The sequence below is a fragment of the Salvia hispanica genome, chromosome 1, assembly GCF_029641045.1.
Source record: "Salvia hispanica isolate PSC_SH4W2 chromosome 1, Shi_PSC_v1, whole genome shotgun sequence".
In the NCBI taxonomy this organism is placed as follows: domain Eukaryota; kingdom Viridiplantae; phylum Streptophyta; class Magnoliopsida; order Lamiales; family Lamiaceae; genus Salvia; species Salvia hispanica.
The window spans coordinates 16,933,300-16,955,462 of record NC_142692.1 but is presented as its reverse complement, the minus strand read 5'-3'; the positions used below and the strand labels follow the sequence as shown (position 1 = coordinate 16,955,462).

Here is a 22,163-nt window from a genome sequence, read left to right as displayed (position 1 = left end):
GCCATTAGATTAATAGATCCAAGGGTTTATATTAGTTTTATGTTTTATACTAGGGGGTGATAAGGAGGGTAATGCACCCCTATATATATATATATATATATATATATAGAGTTGTGATCAATGTCGAACCATTCTTAAGGGCCGAACTAGAGACTAAATTAGGGCCTTCCATTTTCTTAATCTTGTGGCTAGGATTAATTTACAATTTATTTTTAATTTTATTCAATTAAAACATGCTCAGGGGTATTTTAGGAAATTACAAATTACTATCCAAATATGCAAAACTTGCTGATCACGTTCTCCTTCACATCGTCGACGAATTAATTCTCGTTCTCCGTCACATCGTTGACGAATCAATTCTCGTTCTCCTTCAATTCTCGTTCAATCGCAATTCATCATTCTCCTTCAATTCTCTTTCAATTCCCGTTCATTTCACGATCTGCGGTCCACGATCTTCAATTCGTCGATCGCGTTCTACAATCTTCTTCAATCTGCCTTCCACGAACGATCGCGTTCTACTTTAAATTACGAACTGCCTTTGATTCACCATCGTGTTTTGCTCCAATTTGGCAATATTCTGACTCTCATGGAGAATATCGACCGATTCGGATCTACATCAACAAATTCCGAGGTTGAAGACGGATTAGGATCTACTTCAACTGGATCTACTTCAACTGGATCGATTATGGATGATCTTACTAATCTAGGAGGATCTCTTTTTGACACGGATTCTGATTCAGATTTAGAGCCAGAATTAGATAATACCACAGTTGAAGGTTCGTAACTTTTTTCAATCGAGCAATGTGTTATTTTCGATGTTTTTCATGTCTGTAGTGTAGACATATTAATAATGAAGTAAATGGTCGGAAATATGAGCTAAAAACGGAACTTCTGTTCTTATTGAATATTAAATTCTGATATTATTGTAGTGTATATGCCATTTGTACTCTTCATGAAGTAAAGTTAAGTTATGCTGAAGTAATATCCATTAAAACTGAACTTCTATTCTTATTGAATATTAAATTCTGATATTATTGTAGTGTATATGCGATTTGTACTCATAATGAAGTAAAGTTTTGTTATCCTGAAGTAATAACAAGTAAAACTGAACTTTCTGTTCTTATTGAATATTAAATTCTGATATTATTGTAGTGTATATGCGATTTGTACTCTTCATGAAGTAAAATTAGGTTATCCTGAAGTAATATCCATTAAAACTGAACTTCTATTCTTATTGAATATTAAATTTTGATATTATTGTAGTGTATATACGATTTGTACTCATAATGAAGTAAAGTTTTGTTATCCTGAAGTAATAACAAGTAAAACTGAACTTCTGTTCTTATTGAATATTAAATTCTGATATTATTGTAGTGTATATGCGATTTGAACTCTTCATGAAGTAAAATTAAGTTATCCTGAAGTAATATCCATTAAAACTGAACTTCTATTCTTATTGAATATTAAATTCCTATATTAATAATGAAGTAAATCACTGTTAAAATGAATTAATAAAATATTATAATGAAGTAACATCTTTAACTGATGTGTTGTTTGCACATTAAAGTATGCCATTAATTCGACTAAATTGTTGTTATAATGAAGTAATAAAACAGCTAAATGAACTAAACTGTTGTTATAATGAACTAAATTCGTAGGCATAAATTGTTTGTTTTAGTTTTCCACTGACAGTAGTTTGCATGTTTTATATTAGTGTCATATCTACCTGACTGTCCATCCCAACTAAAGCCCTATGTAGGACAGATTTTTCCTAAACTTGATGATGCTACCGAGTTCTATAATAAGTATGCACGGTATGTTGGGTTTGACACTCGTAAATATGGATCAAAGAAGGAGGGGGATCTTGTCACATGGTTATATGTTGTGTGTAGTAGAGAAGGTGAGAAGAAAAATAAAATGCAAGGGCAGTCAAAACGAAGACGATCTTCTAGGAAGTGTTTTTGCAAGTCTAAAATTGGGATTAAGTTTTCTAAGGGAATTGGTTATGTTGTCAAACAGTTTGAAGAAAAACATAATCATGATATGGTTGAGGGACGCCATAGGCGATTCATGAGGCTGAATCGCAACATTGATCTAATGCATCAGAAATTTATATTAGATTGTGCAAGTGCAAACATAGGTCCTACGTTGACTTTTAAGTTGCTGAATGAGGTTCTTGGTGGGCTGGATTATGTTGGGTGTACGGTTGTAGAAGTTCGAAACTATAGGCGCGACTTGAGAGCATTTACTCGTGGGGCAGATGCACAGATGATACTTAATGAAATGAGCCGAAAGAAGGAGAATTGTCCGGCATTCACTTATGATTTTGAGGTGAACTCCAAAGATAGGCTCACTCGTCTTTTCTGGTGTGATCCCATTGCTAAGAAGAATTTCCATCTCTACGGTGATATAGTATCGTTTGACACAACCTATTCAACTAATAGGTATGAAGTATGTTGTTTATAGTAAAATGATTATTGATGTGATCAACTTGCATATGCATGAAACATTTACTTTAGGTACTAGTAACTGTCAATAATGAATTAATAGTCTACTGGAATGAAGTGAATGCATAATTATTTAGAATTCTTAGTTGAATGTAGTAAAACTCCGATAAGATGAAGTATTTACCAAACAAAATGAACTAACTTATAATGCTGTTTATAGTAAAATGATTATTGATGTGATCAACTTGCATATGCATGAAATATTGACTTTAGGTACTAGTAACTGTCAATAATTAATTAATAGTCTACTGGAATGAAGTGAGTGCATAATTATTTAGAATTCTTAGTTGAATGTAGTAAAACTAGGACAAGATGAAGTATTTAATTAACGGAATGAACTAACTTATAATTCATGTACTGCATAACATTTACTGAATCTTTTTGATGAATTGATTTAATGCAGGTACTGCATGATATTTGCACCGTTCACAGGAAAAGACAACCATGGAAGACCTGTAACATTTGGTGCAGGCTTATTATCTAAGGAAAATGCCGATTCTTTCTCATGGTTGTTTGAACGTTTTGTCAAATGCATGGGTTCTGCACCAAAATTGATTATTACTGATCAGGATTTGGGAATGAAGGTTGCTGTGGAAAGAGTCCTTGTTGATACAAGACATCGATGGTGCATGTGGCACATCATGTTTAAAGTTGTGGAAAAGTTACCAAAGAGTCAACTTGGTAATGAAGATTTGAAAAAGGAGTTAAATAGTTGTGTTTGGTCTGAGTTGATAGAGCCTGAAGAATTTGAAGAATCCTGGAATAATGTAATGGAAAAATATGGGCTTAAGGACAATGAGTGGTTTACCTCTATGTTTGACTCACGAAAATATTGGGTACGTATCCTCCTTTGGAAACACATTTTCTGTCTGCTGAAGTATATTAGCCAATAAATGAAGTATTTTTATTACTTGATGAACTACAGGTTCCTGCATATTTTAGGGATTTTCCAATGAGTTCACTGATAAAGACCACATCTATATCTGAATCTCAGAATATATTCTTCAAGAGGTACTCCAAGTCTCGATCTAATCTTGTTGAATTTCTTATGTATTACAACAATGCATTGGATGGTCAAAGGAGCAACAATAATAGGCTTGAATACTTGGATTTTAACACAATTCCAACTTTGAAAACAAATTCGGCTCTTGAGAAGCATGCATCAACAATTTATAGTGACAGTGGTTTCAAACTAATTCAGAGTGAGATTGAGGAAGCAGTCGATAATGTCACCATGGTGACAGTGTCAACTGTTGGTGAGAATGAGATTTATGTGTTGAATGATAAGTTCTCAAAGAACTGGACAGTTTCATACTCAATTTCTTGTGGTTCATATGCATGTGGTTGTAAGATGTTTGAGAGGCTTGGGCTCGTTTGCAGTCACATATTTTGGATCTTGAGAAACAAAAAATTGAAGTTAGTCCCTGATGAGTTGCATGGAGGACGCTGGTTGAAGTCTAAATTTGTCAAGCCTGTGCATTTTGGTTTTGATGATAATATTGAGTCATTTATTGCTGTGGATGAGACGAAGCAGGAATACAGTGATATGCATGCAGATTTTTATGATATTGCACGGCTTATAGAGGGAGATGGTGATAAAATTCGTGCATTTAGACATATTATGGCTGAAGGAAAAAAAGAAGTACTTGGTGAGGGAAATGTATTGTCTATAAGTGCAAAGAGACAGATGATTGAGAATTTTTATGGCTCAGAAGTCCCTACTGAAATAGAAGTTCATCCACCTGATGTTGTCAGCACCAAGGGTTCTGGTCGACGTCTTTCACGACTTGAGAAAGAAATAAGAGAGTTGTCGAAGCCTGGAAGGAAATGTGGCAAATGTGGCGAGATTGGTCAGCATGATTCAAGGAATTGTGACAAGATACAAGAGTTGAAGAAGAAGAAAAAGAGGAAACAACAATGTTGATGCGTGTTGTTCTTTTCTCTAACAGTAGTTCTGTTTTGTCGTTTATTACTTCAGTGGTATATGTTTTGTTCTTCATTTTTTAAGTTCAGTACTTCAGACCCGTAGTTTCTTATTTCATTTAAAATTTGAATTTGAATTAGTTTAAACTTTTTATGAAAACAGATCATTAGCTTATTGATTGATATGAGTTTATTATATCATTAAATAGAATATTTAGTTCATTTATATGAGTAAATAACACAGCTGTTAGTAGTATTATATAAAAAACAGTTCATACAGTATGACAGTTACTTCATCATACTTAATATTATCTCAAACAAAGTTAATAAAATGTAAGGTAAAAAATATTTCATTCAGTACGACATTTACTTCATTATATAGAAATATTACTTCAAACAGAGTTAATAAAATGTAAGGTAAAACTTGTTCATTCATTACGACAATTACTTCATAATACTGAAATATTACTTCAAATAGAGTTAATAAAAGAAAAGGTAACACTGAACTTTGATCACAGCAGTTAAATTTAAACCATAAACCCATACAACGCAGTAAATAGATACTTCATAATAAAAGTCTGATACTTCATTATTATAGATTTTCACTTCATTATTATAATTTATTACTTCATTGTACAAATTAACTACCCAATGAACTATATCTATTATCTAATGCAACATTTAAATCTAATATAGAACAACATTAATAAGCAAAGTACTTTATTTTGTATTGCTCAAAACAGATCTATGTATATATCAAAACTTAATCTGCTAAAATCTTCATTTTTTCTTTAAATATGCTGCAATCATTTTCTCAACATCTATTACATGGCTATTGCTTTCCTTCTTATAGTATGTTTCGGTAACTTGTTTGTTCTTGAAGCTTGTATGGCTGTTATTTGCTAACATCAATGCAGAGCAATACTTGGCCCTCAAGCTTTGGAGAACACCTGAACTTGATTTTTTTAAACCACAGTTCCAACAACCTTCGCGCTCACCCTTGTATGTTTCCATGTGGCGCATTAGAAATACTCCACAGTCTTCAGCATTTTCAGAAGTTCTCCATGGCATTTTGAATCTCTGTATTTTAGCATTGGATATTGTCTTGCACTGTTTGTGAAGACCAATGTTGGTGAGGAATTGACAAAAATATGATCTCTGCATGTATAATAAAATATATGTTATTTTTAGTTGTGTATCATATGTAAGTGTAATAAAATTAAATCATATGTGAAGAATACAAACCAGCGTCTCTGGAATGTCACTATAATTGGTTGTGAGATCATTGTCGTCGCCATTTTCAGAGTTATCTAGTACAGCAATTCCATTTCTTTTGAAGCAAAAGCAAATACCATAATAATGCTCATTTGCACATATGGGGAAAAAGACCTATGTAATGAAGTAAAAGATCACTCGAGTGAAGTAAAAAACTGGGAGAATGAAGTATTGTTAAATATCTGAAGAATATGAAACAACACAGCAGCTGAGTACAAAACAATAAATAGATAGTTCATATTTAGAGTCTATTACTTCACTATTAAGTTTTATTACTTCATTTTGGCAATTAACTACTTCATAGGTTTATACAGTATAGCTTTAACTTCCTTTTTTCAAATTACTACTTTATAAAAAATTAAGATACTTCAGAATGATGCTTGTACCGTGTCCACATGTTCCCATTTGAAATTCGGTATTTCCTTCACCTCTCTGTCCAAGTTGGTACAGAAGTTTGCAATGATTTTGCTGACATCCATGTTTTGAGGCTTTGTAACAATTGTATACAACTGTATATTAACATAGTTAGGATTTTCACAACAATTAATATTATTTAATTTAAATAATTTTTACTTACACAAGGATAAGTGGTGAAAAATATTCGTCTTGATGAGTACAGTGATCGGAATTCTTCCATATTGTTGAGGTAGGAAGCCCATGCATCTATAACGCCAACCACGATTAATTTCCTAGGTATCAAGGAACACATTTCCATCTTTGTAACTTTTACAACGTCATCGTCATAAACAAGTTCAAGTCTGCATATTTTTTAATATATGTTAGAATTTCACATACTAGTAAAAATAATGCGATACAATGTTAGAAAGCAATTTAGAAATCATACTCTTCTGTTTTATTTGTTGTAAGAATCCAGTAATATGATTCTTTTTCATCTTTACTGAGCTTGTTTGTAATCTTAACTGCTCGTTCATTGAATGGAGATTTCAATGCATGAGACACAGTTTTCTCATTTCTAGTACGTACATCTATCCGTTCCTTCAAAGTTTTGATCTATTGTTTGCAATAAATAAATCAATTATTATAGCTTCATCATATTAAGAACAAACTTCAAATTATCTATGACTTTGCACAAGCTTACCTTGTTGGCGTTGTAAACAATGAGCTCAGTTGACACTGGCTTACCAACCAAACAACTTTCCATGAAATCATCATCCATGTCTATATCCTTATAAGCATTCAACACTGACTGAATTTCCGCATCCACATTAATATTCTACATAATGAACTAAATTGTAAATATAATGAAGTACAAAGTATGCACTGCTGTTTGAGTATGACAATCATATATCAATAAAAGCAAAGGATCATTTCAATGCTTTTATGTTGTGTGTAGTAGGGGAATAAATATTTTTAATTATGTAAATTAGATTTGTACCTTGGTTCCATCATCTTTATGAAATCTCGCATTGGATTTATGCTCATCAACACACGGTGTATTCAAATTCTGGTAGTGGTTCAGAAAATGATCCATTTCAGGGACAAGATACTTCATTATTTAAGATGTATACTTCTCAAATTGTTATTTTACCTTCTCCGTTAGATTAATTCTTAAGTTTTCCATATGTCCAGCATCAACACTGAACGTTGATTGTTGTGTAACATCTACCATTTGTATACTAAGATCCTGGAAGTAGAATTACATAACAAAATACTTCATTAAATAAGATAGTTAATTAATAATGAACTGGAACTTCTACATAATGAACCATATTATAAATATAATGAAGTAAAAAGTATTCGGTGCTTGTTAGGTTTGACATTTGTTGTGTGTAGTTGGGTGATAAAGATTTTTAATCATGTAATTTAGATTTATATAAAAAACAGTTCATACAGTATGACAGTTACTTCATCATACTGAAATATTACTTCAAACAGAGTTATTAAAATGCAAGGTAAAAAATAGTTCATTCAGTACGACAGTTACTTCATTATATTGAAATATTACTTCAAACAGAGTTAATAAAAGGTAAGGTAGTAAATAGTTCATTCAGTACGACATTTACTTCATAATGCTGAAATATTACTTCAAATAGAGATAATAAAAGGCAAGGTAACACTGAACTTTGATGGCTGTGTAATATCTGCCATTTATTCCAAAGACAAACTATTTCATTATTTGAGATGTATGCTTCTGAAAATTCAGATTTTACCTTCTCCATTATATTAGCTTTTAAGTTATCCATAAGGCATGCATCAACACTGAAGTTTGATGGCGATGTAAGATCTGGCATTTGTACATTAAGATCCTGCCAGTAGTATTATATAAACAATAGTTCGTTCAGTATGACATTTACTTCATTATATCGAAATATTACTTCAAACAGAGTTAATAAAGGACAAGGTAAAAAATAGTTCATTCAGTACGATAATTACTTCATTATACAGAAATATTACTTCAAACAGACTTAATAAAAAGCAAGGTAAAATTTTACCTTATTCACATCATCTACAGGCATGAATTGTACAGCGTCGAAGATATAGTTCCCGGTATATATGTCCCTTGACGGTGTATTATCAACTTGTCAATTATAAACAACAATACAAACAAAACCCAATGAACAATTGTTCTCCATTGCCTAAATAGAACATGTTAGTTACAAAAACCATTTCATATTTTACATCAAAATAAGTTTAGTTCATCCCCAAATACAAAACAAAATAAGTCAGTTAGTTACATCCCATTGTTTATATGAATTACAACACAACAAAACAAAGTTCCCATACTACAACATCCAAGTTTTCAACCAAGAAGCCATTCATCCACTTACGTTCCTTCCTCCAACCTCAAATCCTAAATCAAACGAAGGACCTTCAGTTTCCCATCTTTTTCTTAGCTCTGCCACCTTCATTACTTTCTCAACTGCAGCGATAAATTCTGGATCATCAACGTCGTCATCTTGCATTGCTTGAGACATTGCTTGAGACATGTTTTGGATTTCAATGTCGTCTTCTTCTTGTCCCATCTGTTGCACGCCCATCATTTTCAATGAGCAATTGGCTGCAACTTTAGAGCAGGCATCTTTCTTGACATCTTCTGCATCTTCTTCTATATTCTTCATAAGTTCACATAGTGCATCAGCTGCAATTCCCATAACTTTGAAAAAGTGCTTTCTACGTTTTGCAGCAGCAGAGATATCACTTCCTTTTATGCAAGATAAGCTGGCAATGTCATTCTTTCCACCCAATTCAAACAGATTGTTTCTTTGAGGATTGAAAATACCCTCCTTAATGCCTCTTCCAAATGGCCCAGGCTCAAGCTCCATTTTCTGTCTTTTGTTTAGCAGTTTGCTTGTCCAGCCCTTGATTGTTGGGAATGTTCTTGTGACGAGCCGTGATTGAAGAACAATCCTATCAACATAACATGGCTACAAAATGAAACTTAGCATTAGTTCATCACTTCTAAATAATACTTCATATTTAAAACAGATTAATTCAAGGCAATATATTTTAGTTACTTACCACCAGAAATGAAACTGGCCCAGTGAATGGTTTGCTCTTGTCTTTAGCCCAAACCTTGTGGGCATGAAGGAGAGAATCAATCACATAACCGCACCAATTATAATCTTTGACATTATCAATGTCATCGATTACCTCTTCAATCTGTGTTGTCAAGTATCCGTCTCCAGAGGGGTTAATCAAGATTGTGTCGAATAAAATCAAGAAAATCTTCCTGAACATTTCCCCACCTTCAACATCACTTAACATTTTTTCCATAAACATATCAGGACCCATATTTTTTCTAGCTCGGTTACAAGATTCAGCAATCTCTTTGATGAATTTGTCCAACTTTTGATGTCCATTCCTTTCAAATTTCAAATGACCATTTGGTAAACCAAGCGTGGCATGGACATCATCATCGCCGATATGTAGTATTCCTCGTCTGAACTTTACTCCGCATGTATCTATATCAAAATTATCTAGTATCTCATATGCAAGCTTTGCTGGAATAAAGGTCAAATTGAAATGAAGAAGACTCCCGAAACCCATATCTTCTACTGCCTTTTGTTGTTCCTCATTCAGAGATTTTATTGCTTCAACAAACTTTGTCGGACCTCTTTTAAGACACAGAACTCTGTCAGAAACTCCTGTGCCCTTCTTTGCAGCAACTTTATCAACATTCTTTGACGCTTTCTTTACTATCTTTCTGTTTACATCTTCCCCAGTAGGTGAAGTATGTTCTTGCTCAGTTCCTCTTATCCTCTTCATACCTAACATATGTTTATAATTAATAATGATAATGATATAAAATGTTTAAAAGTTAACATCATATTTGACACTAAATTGCATTACTGAATGAAGTAATAGCACGACTAAATGAAGTAATAAACTAATGTAATGAAGCAATCGCATGACTTAATGAAGTGAGTTAACATTATATTTCAATAAAATGTGATATTTACTTCATTACTGACTGTCATTTAGTAATTATTTATTAAATATAGTTCATTACTACCGCTTAAGGTTTAACACTAAAATTTGTTGTATCATTAAGCTAATTCAATAACATTTCAAAAATACTTCATAACATACTTAAGTTAGTTCATATTTATTGAATATAGTTCATTACTATCCAATAATTATGTCAAAAGAGATGTCAATAATGCACATTTTTAAATGCTCTTTCTGCACTACAATATAATCAATGTTGAGTAAAGAAATTCCAGATACAAGGAAGTGAAACACACACAAGGGTAGTACCTCTGTTTTGAGCTTCTTCTACAGGCTGCTTGTCATGTCTTTTCTTTGTTCTCAATTCATCATTAACTTCATTAAAACATGTCAGTTTATCTATGTTAGTCACCTATATTATTATTTTTTATTGAATAATTAAAACTTGTTTACATATGCTGCAAACCTGATGCTTGAATTGTTTTATCTAGATTTTGAGTAGCAGGCTTCTTTGAAGAGCTATTACCACCAGATAATTTCTTCATCCTCAACATTTCTGGAAAAAAAAAGAGCACTGTAGTACTTCAATATGGTATTACACAATTCTATTATAGATTTATCAGTTAATTTAAATAAAACATCAAACGAGATATTAAATATGAAACAAAAATCCAACATTAATTTGATATACCTCTGTTTTTATCTCCTTCGTGATCTGCTGGATACTTGTCATGTTTTTTCTTTGTACGCAATTCATTATCGACTTCAGATTCTTCATTAGTATGTTCTTTTGAAGTATTATCACCAACAGCTACATTTTTCATTTTCAACATTTCTGGAAGAAAAAAAAAAGAGGACTATTTTAGTCGATGGATAAAATGACATGTTGTATTAAATCAAAATATAATGTGAGTTTATGAATTAAACCTTGTAATTTTTCTGTTGGTATAATACTCTTTTCTAGAGCTTTCAATTTCTTGTCCTCTGCATATAGCACAGTTTGTATAAATGAAGTAACATGGAACATAAATGAAGTAATAAAGTGTATGAATGAAGTAATTGCCTAAGTAATTTGAGAGAATTTCCAAAGAAATACTTGCATTCTTCTTCTTTTGTAAGGATCTTTCACCTAAACACAAGATTACAAAATAAATATAGATATCATTATCAATTACAGATAGTTCTCAATGAACACTATGTTACTTCATTAAATACACAATTAACTTCATTATATAGATTAGATTTCACTTTTTAATTTCTGGCACAGAATTATTTCTAAGCCTTTTAGATGATAACTTCATTTAGTAGATAGATTACTTCATTATATCAATTTATTACTTCATCTTTCCAATTTATTAAATGACATATTGTATTAAATTAAAATATAATGTGAGTTTATGAATTAAACCTTTTAGTTTCTCTGTGGTTATAATACTTTGATCTGGAGGCTTTAATTTATTGTCACCTGTATATAGCACAGTCTCTATTTTCATTAATGTGTTCATTAATATGAATTAAGTAATTAGGTGTATGAATGAAGTACTTGCATATGAACATTGAGAGGATGTCTAAAGAAATTCTTGCATTCTTCTTCTTTTGAGACGAATTTTCACCTATACATAAGAATATAGAATAAATTTACAACATATAGTTCACTGAGAATACTGTGTTACTTCATTTAATGTGATTTTCAATTTATATTACTTCATTAAAGACACAACTAACTTCATTATATCAATTTAATGTACAAACAATACATCAGTTAAAGATGTTACTTCATTATAATGTTTTGTTACTTCATTTTTAGTGTCATTTACTTCATTATATTGTTTTATTACTTCATTTTAGTAATAGATCATTTTAGCAAGAGATGGCACATGTTACAGTTTGGATATTGGAAAAACTAGATGCATCTCAACATACTCAGCCACACATTCTAAACAAGATAGTTTTTATATTAGGGCTTTAACTTCATTTTATCAAATTACTTCAGTATATTAGGAATTTACCTCAGTATAAGATTTTATTACTTCATTTACAGGATTATATCAGAGATTCAGGATCAAAAGCATTTTAGGCAAAGTCAAATACAAAGCAAACCTTGACATAGATCAAAAGATTCAAGCAATTCACTCCAAACCCCGAACTGGTTCATGATCAAGAACAATGATAAACAACAAAATCAAAAAACAACAAGCTCAATCTCAGTTACAACCAATTCTTATTTCAAAAACATCAAACAATGCAGCAGTTAATTTTTATTCTAAAATCCTAAACTCATTCAAGGAAGATTTACCTACAAAAGTTATGTTTAATCCTACATTCTCTGATGAAACTTCATGTTCGAATACTAATGAACAAATCCTCTATCAACAAGCATCCAACAGATCATGTGTTACCTCATTGTCATAATTTATTTTTCATTTTTCCGATTTAATTCTAGGTTTACCTTCTGTATCTGTAATTTTTTTTCCAGCAACTTCATCCGGCTTCCGATTTGACTTTTTGATTGTCTCTGTTTTTGCCGGCTGCTTGCGTTTATATTCCAATACTATTTTGACAAAAATAAGAATCTAGGTTAGGAATTAGATGAATTAAATTACGAGTAAGAAGTTTTCAAAGCTTCAAATTGTATTACCTTTATCGGAAATATTGCCAGAACTCAACTGGCGTTCAGAAGAAGTTTTGCGAGTATCGACCATTTTGATACTTAATCTAGCGATTAAATGTTGAACTTATAGCCGATTTCTGTGGTATTCTTCCGGCGACGATCGATGGAAGATGAAGATGAAGATGAACTAAGAGAGAAGTTTTGAGAGGAGAGTGGTTTTTGAGAGAAGCTTTTGAGAGAAGATTTGCCGGCGAAAAACGCGTGAGAGAGGAAGAGTAATTTTTTGAATTTTTACCCTAATTATGAAATTACTATAATACCCCCGAGTTGAAGTAAATTGAGTGTATAATGAAGTGCGAAAATTAACCTTTGATTATCTAATCTAATCCATCAAATTCAAGATCATATGGTCAAGATTCGGTCTCTAGTTCGGTCTTTAAGAGTGGAGTTGTGGTTAATAGGACTCTATATATATATATATATATATATATATATATATATATATTCTTTCCCCTCGGTCACCAACGTTTCTGTCCCTCTTTTATTTTTATTCAACCAACTTATTTAAATACAGAGTTACTCAAAGGAGTTGGGAAACTAAATCTTCTACTGCACTAAAGATCGGGGCTTGAACATGAAAGGGTCTCTCAAAAGGTTTCTAAGTGTTGTATTATTTTCTGTGAGTGAGCTACTGTGATTGTGCAATCATGCCATGAAATTGAAGAAAAGAAAATACCTTTGGGAGGAAGAAAGTTTGCACAGAAGAAGGTATTAACAAAATCACGCTCTCCCGATTTGTCCTTCCCACTGTAAATGTCAAATTATGGAATCAACAAACATGGAGGTTTTCGAATCCAATGGAAGGAGAAGAAATTACCTTCCCAAGAGAAGCAGAACTTGCAGAAGAGAAGGTATTGAAAAAGAGATCACAACTCTATGGGTTTCTCCTCAACACTGAGATTTCGAGAATTTTAATTATGGAATCGACTAATATGCAGATTTTAAATGTAATGGAAGGAGAAGGAATTACCTGAAGGGAAGAAGACTGCAGTAACGATGGATTGCTGAGACTGTGGGAGGAGATGTATAAATAGAGTTAATAGGGAGTATTTGGTTGGAGATTTTTAAGGGGAGAAGGAGATATGGAGAAAACCGTATGGTAGTGGAATTGGGAGAAATTATTTTGACTAAAATTTGAATGCAGAGTAGAATAATTAATTAAGAGCATCTCCAATGGTCGGCTAGCGACCGGCTAGCCGATTTTTCGCGCTGGCCGATCGGCTAGCCGAACCATTGGAGTCGGCGAGAGCGAAATCAGCGAGCGCTTCGGCGTGGGCTGGCCGATCGCTCAGCGCTGGCCGAAGCGCTGGCCGATCGGCTAGCCGCCATTGTGGCGGCCCGATCGGCCAACGCCGATTTTTGTTTTTTTTTTGTTTTTTTTTTTAAAAACATATATAAACGCGATTTTCGTTTCATTTTCATTTGCACCACTTGTTTTAACGAGTTTTCTCTCTCTCTAACTTTCTGTACAAGAGCATCTCGAGCGATGGATCACAACAACGAGTCCAGTCCAGCGACGAGTGGATCTCAGACTCCCACGGTACCTGTGGGATCTGGATGGGGGCAGATGGGCCCGGGGTTTAACATTCCTTGGAATAAGATGATGGGGATGATGGCCGGTGCGCCGGGGGGGCGCAGGGGGGTATGCCGTGGGGGATGCCGGGCGGCGGGCAGTCAGCGCCCGGGTGGGGGGTATGCCCCAGATGCAGCAGCAGATGATGCTGCAGCAGATGATGGGGATGATGTGGCAGGGCGGGATGTAGGGGGGGATGCAGCACGGTATGCATCCCGGGATGCAGGGGGGGTGCAGGGGTCACCGGGAGGGGACACGGTATATCGGCCCTCGCTTGATTTTTTGACGGCTTCGTCTCACACGTCGACCCCAGCGGAGACGCAGTTCACTGGCGATGACCTTCTGTCATTGCATGATATGGGGATCGATCTCGAGGATCCGGATACTCCCGTTCCAGCGAGGCGGGCCGCGCCGAAGAAGAAGACGAGGGGGAAGGCCAAGGCGGTCGGCGAGTCATCGCAGCCCGCTGTTGACGACACCCCTGGCCGGAGGAAGTGGACGGAGGATGAGTGCGCCGGGGTGGCCAGGGGGTGGTTGGAGGTGTGCGACGATCCGCTGGTTGCGAACAACCAGCGGATCGTCAACATGTGGGCGAAGATCAGAGCTGCCTATAGAAGGCACTGCCCGCACGGGAAGGACTTCAGCCCGGAGGAGGTCCGGAAGGGGTGGGAGCGCACCAGGGCCGCGGTGGGCCGTTTTTTTGCGAATTTGTACGCCAACGCCCTCCGTCAGCTCGGTAGTGGGCAGAATGAGGACGACGCCCGGAGGATCGCCGTGAGTCAGTTCCCCTTGGCGGGGAAGTATAAGGAGTTCACCTACTGGGAGTGCTTCTTGTTGCTGAAGGACTCCGAGAAGTTCCGGGCGGGGTGCGACGCTGGGTGGCCGAAGAAGCAGCGACTGAACTATAGCGGCGACTACAGCGGCAGCAGCGGCGGATCCCACGACCTCCCCCCGGATGCTGAGGAGTTTCCATCCCCTCCTTCATTTACTGGTCGTCCCCACCCGGTTGGACAGAAGCGGGCGCAGCGGGCTGCGAGGGGCGGATCCCTCCTATCGCCCCGCGAGGTCCAGTCCTCCGCCCTCCCACCCGCCCCACTCGACTACACTATCCATTCGCGTAACCATACGCGGGATCAGATGTACAATGTCTTGCAAGAGTGGAGGGCCGCCACTGACCCCACGGAGAAGATGTTTCTTCACGAGATGCTCAAGAGCATGCAGGTTGATTTGGAAATCGCGAGGGCACGGCTAGCGGGTTCCGACGTGGGCTCAGATACCACGGGCGGCGGCGGCGACGGCGACGGCGATGAGGAGTAGAGAGTGGCGGGGCTCCTTTTTTTTTTAAAAAAATCATGTACTTTTTTTTTAAAATCTTTGTACTTTTTTTTAATGGAATGGATTATTTTTCCCATATATGTCTCGTAAATTTAATTCCGTATTTTAATCATAATTTTAATTCCGTAAATGTAGTATTTTTTGAATTATTTTTATTGCGGCTGGCCTAAATCTGATGTGGCAGGTGGATTTTTTAGTGTTGCCTGACGTGGCAGGGGAGTGAATGGCTGGCCTATTGCTGGCCTAAGCACCATTGGAGATGCTCTAATATTCTACTACTACGGAGTAGAATAAAAGGCTAGAATAAGCGAGATAAAAGTGATATGCCCAAATATTTAATTTAGAGTATTAATTAAATTGTGGTGTTTTCTTTAAAGTACTTAGACGAATGCCTAATTTTCTCATCGATGATTCTCACGTCAAACTCGCCGACTACTTCCACCACACGATTGTCCAACAACGATTCGAATCATTTAATATTTCCAAAAGCAACTAAATAAAACAAGGACGGTCTTTTATTCAAAGATCTCACGCTCGTTCTCAACACAAAACTCAACGTAAAAAGATACTAATAATAAAAAAAACGGGTGTTACATTACATTTCTTAAAGCCCGTGCCCGGTCAAACTGTTACTCCTAATGGGGGACGGAGGGAGTATCTTATTCTATTTCATCCATATATATATCTCCTATTTATTGTTTATTTTATTTAATATTACTACATTCATAGTATTAAAATTGTATAAAATCATATGCGAAATATTTTATTTAGAGTATGTTGAGAGAAGTGCAAATTTCTTTTTATTGTTGATTATAATATTTTTAATTGGTTATAATGTTATGAATACTTTTTCTATAATTAGTTTATATTCTTATCTGTAAATATATTTTTATATTATTTACTCTATATTCTACATTTTAATATACTTACTATTAATAAATCTTCATTATTTGAAAATCTTTTATCCACGTGCGGTAAGTTTAGGCGAAAGGGTAGTTGCATTGCTGCTTGAAACATAGGCTTTTGAGTGAGCTTTGTTCGAACCAGATACAAACACTTGTCACACAGCATAACTACCAAACACATAACTAAACCAAGATAAATCCCATTATTTAGCTGTAACAAAGCTACCAAACTTGCCTGGAGTTAGGGGGTGAGAAAAAAAACCAGAAACCGAATATCCGAACCGAACCAAACCTAAATTTTGAAATTCGGTTCGATTTTTCGGTTTGGTTCGATTTTGAAAATACAATAATTTTGGTTTTTCGGTTCGGTTCGGGGCGGAAAAAAAACTGAAAAACCGAATTACTATATTTTATATAATATTATACAAATATAATTTAATAATTATATTATATAATCTATATATATATATATAGAGTCCCATTATTCACAAATCCAGTCTTAAAAATCGAATTAGAGACCAAATTTGGGCCCTTAGATCTTAAATTTGATGGATTAGATGAAATGTTGTAGTGTTAATTTTCGCAGTTCATTTTCATTATGTACACAAATTACTCCAACACGGGGGTATTTATGTCATTTTGCATTGAGATTAAAAATTTGGGGCTAAACACATCCAAATCAAAAATTACTCTTTCACATTCCCGCTGCTACTTCTTCTTCTCCAAATCTCCAAATCTCAAAATTGAGAGTCAATTAATCTCCATCTGCATTTCATCTCAATCTCTACTCTATTTCATCATCAACTGAAGATTAATTCAACATCTTCATCTTGATCTAGTAAGTACCTTCATCTCAACTGAAATCAACACCCAATCAATTTATTCCCGATTCGCTTCATACGACTTCGCCTACATCCAATTAACTTCTCATCTCAAATCGATTTCATCAACGATTAAGCATGTCGAGTTGTCAAGCTCAACAACTACAGCGGCGAATTCAAATCCAACGCTGATTCAAAAATGGTTGAAACGCACAACACGTCTATAGAAGATGAAGGACGCCGATTGCGTTCCGGACGAACAGCTGCCTCAGGCAATACACTTTTAAAGCTTTGAAGAGTTCTAAAACCTAATTTACTTCATATATTTATAAATTTGTTTCTGATTTTTGTCAACATAGCCACACAATATACTCGTAAGGTGAATGGTAAATCAAAACAATCAAATCAGAAGGAAGCAGATAACTGGAGATCGTCTTCCGCAAGGTAAAAATGAAGTTAAACTGATCTGCAACAGTAAAATGATTTGTAATGAACTAACCAGCCTACTTGATGAAGGAATAGACTCTTCCAATGAACTACTTATAGAATGAAATAAACTGTGTTTTATGGGTTTAGGGTTTTATGATCGTGGTTTATAAAAATAACTGTGTTGTTTGCTAATTTTATTAAGAAATAACTTTGTAATGAGCCAAATATCCTCTTTGATGAAGTAACATACTCCTTCAATGAACTATCTGTAACTATGGATTATATGTTGTATGTTTATTCTGTGTTTCTTCTAATATGAATGGAAATAATACTTGTAATGAACCAAGTATCCTATTTGATGAAGTAACAGACTATTCCAGTGAACTAACTATAACTATGGGCCATATATTGTATTTTTATTATGTTTTTCTTTTGTATAGGTGAACATTTCCCTGAAGCAAAGAAGGATGTAAGTAATTCGACAAAAATCCCTCATACTAAAGGTAAAAAATGAATTTAAAGCGTAGATGCATGAGTATATGGTCTAGGGGTTGTGTTGTGTTTATATTTTTTGAACTGGTTAACTCTTGGTGAACTAAATAACATGATTGATGAAGTAATAATCGATGGCAGCGTCTACTTCTTCATCTCCATCCAACCCAACTTCATCTCCATCTCTGGATTAGTACATGAATCTCCCCGTACGTTTCTCACTTTTGAATTACTTTGTCGATCCAATGCTTTTCATTGTTGTAACTTGTAATACACTCGTTTGAAGCTTTATAGTTTTCAAAATTCTAATTTACTTCACCTGTTTGTATTTGATTTTTTATTTTTGTCCAATAAGTTCATGAAGCAACGCGGAAAAAGGTCAACATAGGCGTCAAATATACTCATAGGCCATTGGCTAAATCACAATCGGTAGAAAAATGAAATAGCAAGGAAAGTTCACCTGATCAAATACTGGAATGAAGTAAAACCGTAGTCCAATGAAGTAATAATGTTTTCGAATGAATTCAAATCCTACTCGAATGAAGTAAATGTCTATTCATTTACATACTGAAATTATTTGTGTTTGTTATGATTTTTGACTAACAACAGTTAGTTTTTATGTTTTATGCCAAATAAAGTATATGTCCAAGCCCGGTCGTAGATGTGCCAAATGAAGAAATAAAGGATTTGTCCAAGCTTGGTGGCAGATGTGCCAAATGCCACGTGGTTGGTCGGCATGATTCAAGAAATTGTGACAAAACAGATAAGAAGAAGAAGCAACAAATATAAGTGATGAGTTGTTTTATTGATATTCTTTTGTTAGTATATTGATTTTCTAAAAATGTTATGATACATTTATTTGTTTGTAATTTCTTACTCCATTCCAATAGGTTTGATACTTCATTCCAGTAGTTAAATACTTCATTTTTGTACTTTATTACTTCATTCCACTTTGATTTTGAATCTGTATAAACTTTTTGCAAACTTTCACCTTCCAATCTCTTTCCAAACAAAATATATAGCATGTGATTAAGATTATCATGATAAATATTCTGTTGGACAATCATTTATCAATAGTTTGTGTCCTCTTTTATGTTGACTCAAAGTAATGAACGGACGAAACTAAATCATTTACGAGATGAAGTTTATAAACCAATACTATAAAGGATTTAAGTGTAGATTAGGAAGAGTGATCACTACTTCATTTGTACGTATATTTACTTCATTCAACAAGTATATCACTTCATCACAATAGTTTTTTACTTCATCAAACTTTAGGTAGGTTATTACTAAAGTTCACTACCTTATTAAATGAGATTATAACTTCATCAATTAGGTTATTTAGTCAACACAAGTACAAGTCCAACTGCACACTTATGCATAAACCCTATCCAGTTCACATTACTTCATTACATGTGGTTATAACTTCATCAAGTGCGTTATTTAGTCTATTACTATTATAATTCTTCGCAAACTATGCATACAATACAGTTCAATTCATATTACTTCATTATTTGAGGTTATTAGTTCATCATGTGTGTTATTTAGTTCATTACAATATTAATTCTTAGCAAACTATACATACAACACAATTCTCCATCCGTTCTTCAACAACAAAAACGTTACAGCAGCATATTACAAGAAGGAAAGCATACATAGATGTTGAGAAAATGATTGCATCATATTTAAAGAAGAAATGATGATTTTAGGAAAGTTTTGGAATAGACATACATCTGTTTTGAGCAATTGAGAATAAAGTCCATGTTTTTCAATTTTGTTCATTATAAGTCTGAAATAGATTTAGTTCATTTCAGAGAAACTAATAAGATCTTAGTTCATTCATGTTGCTTGTTGCTTCATTTTTCAGATTGTTCATTGTACTTCATTCATACACTTTATTACTTCATTAATGGTTCCTCTTACTTCATTCAAACACTTCATTACTTCATTCATGTTGCCTGTTGCTTCATTTTTCAGATTGTTCATTGTACTTCATTCATACACTTTATAACTTCATTCATGTTGCTTGTTACTTTATTCGTACACTTTATTACTTCATTCATGTTTCCTGTTGCTTCATTTTTCAGATTCTTCATAGTACTTCATCCATACACTTTACTTCATTCATGTTGCCTGTTACTTTATTTGTACAATTTATTACTTCGTTCGTGTTGCCTTTTACTTCATTTTTCAGATTGTTCATTGTACTTCAATCATACACTTTATTACTTTATTCTTGTTTCCTGTTACTTCATTCACGTACCTTATTACTTCATTCATGTTTCCTGTTACTTTATTCTTACACTTTATCATTTCAGAGATCTATTGGCTATTCATAGATGATTGACAAATGGAATATATATCAAAGTAAGATTAATAATCTACTTCTACTATATATTTTTTCTATTATCTTTAAGATTAATAGCCATTATAAAAAATACTTCAATCTATTCTCTTTAAGCTTGAAAAAAGTTTAAACAAATTCAAATTCAAAATGTAAATGATGTAAGAAACTACAGGACTGAAGTACAGAACCTAAGGAATGAAGAACATAAATATCTGAATGAAGTAATAGTCTAGCTGAATGAAGTAATTATGTAACTAAATGAAGTAATAGTCTAGCTGAATGGAGTAAATATAGAAATCGAAATACCAATGATTTTTATATTTTTTCTTCTCCAAATCTGTAGCCAATAACAGCACAATTTTCTCATAATTCTCAAAAACAAAAAACCCAAAACTCATCGTAACCAACCGCCATTTCCCGTTCTCAATCAGATCAGCGGAGGCACCAATTCATGGAGAAATCTTCAAGTTTCTCGTTGTTCTTCAAGAGGCTGAACAAGAAGGGGAGCAGCAGCAGCCGGAGCCAAGAGCGGGAGAAGCACCTCCTCCGGCAGCGGCGGCGGCAGCAGTTCATGGCGGTGGAAGTTGAGGAGCTCCGCCGCATTGCGGTGGAAGAAGAGGTTCAATCCGCACCTCTGGGTTATAGATGACGTCCTTTTCAAATTCGTCTCTGTCTTCGAGGCTGTGTGTTTGGTCTCCGCGCTCTGCTTCTTCTTCCCCTGTTGCGGATGCCATTTCTGATTTCAAATTTTTTTCTTCTTCTCCCCTTCTCGAATTGAATCGTCGACGCACAAGCATGTGGTTCTTCCAGCGTAGTATGATTTTTGCCATAATTCAATATCCGATTGAGGCAATTAAGGCAACACAATTGTTCGATGATGGAGATCAATGAAGATTGAAGGAGATTACGAGAAGGAGATTGATGAAGATGAAGAAGATTGCGAGAAGGAGATCGATGAAGATTAAATGAAGAGATCGGCGATTGAAGAATTGAGAGATGAGAAGAAACACGTATTTTATGTTTCATAATATTTTGATTTCCCAAAATACCATTCAACAAGTTTTTTTGGGATAAAATAATGAAATAATGGTAAATTAATCCTAACCACAAGATTAAGAAAATGAATGGACAATATTTGGTCTCTAGTTCGATCTTTAAGAAGGGTTCGACATTGATCACAACTCTATATATATTCTTTTAATATATTCTACTATATAATATATTGTAGTATATATTATTAATTGAATATTATATATATTCTATTAATTTAATAATTATATTATATAATCTATATATATATATATATACGATTGTGATGAATTGAGATTTTTTATGCTAATTGAGAAATGAGATGCAATATTAGCCACTCATTTTTATTAAATGAGTGGTCCAGATTTTACCAAATAAATAATAATTTTAGATTAATTTATTATGAAAGGGTAGAATAGTAATTCCATGTTTTAGTTAGGAAAGGG

General features: G+C 34.2%; 3 protein-coding genes across 3 annotated transcripts; 2 read left to right on the top strand and 1 right to left on the bottom strand.

The window, feature by feature from the left end:
• The first annotated feature begins 586 nt into the window (after nt 1–586).
• Nucleotides 587–4,431, top strand: LOC148933349 (protein FAR1-RELATED SEQUENCE 5-like). Its single transcript, XM_089059832.1, has 4 exons — nt 587–776; nt 1,715–2,444; nt 2,911–3,343; nt 3,433–4,431. The coding sequence occupies exons 1-4, from the start codon at nt 587–589 to the stop codon at nt 4,429–4,431; spliced, it is 2,352 nt and encodes a 783-aa protein (XP_088915958.1).
• Nucleotides 4,432–8,373: 3,942 nt separating this feature from the next.
• LOC148933348 (uncharacterized) lies at nt 8,374–9,713 on the bottom strand. Its single transcript, XM_089059831.1, has 2 exons — nt 9,186–9,713; nt 8,374–9,091 (listed from the first exon to the last, which is right to left on the bottom strand). Exons 1-2 carry the CDS (start codon nt 9,711–9,713, stop codon nt 8,483–8,485), a joined length of 1,137 nt encoding a protein of 378 aa, XP_088915957.1. The 3' UTR covers nt 8,374–8,482.
• An 11,387-nt stretch (nt 9,714–21,100) lies between these two features.
• LOC148933347 (uncharacterized) lies at nt 21,101–21,437 on the top strand. The gene is made up of 2 exons (XM_089068160.1): nt 21,101–21,190; nt 21,237–21,437. The coding sequence occupies exons 1-2, from the start codon at nt 21,140–21,142 to the stop codon at nt 21,426–21,428; spliced, it is 243 nt and encodes an 80-aa protein (XP_088924286.1). The 5' UTR covers nt 21,101–21,139; the 3' UTR covers nt 21,429–21,437.
• The last annotated feature ends 726 nt before the right edge of the window (nt 21,438–22,163 follow it).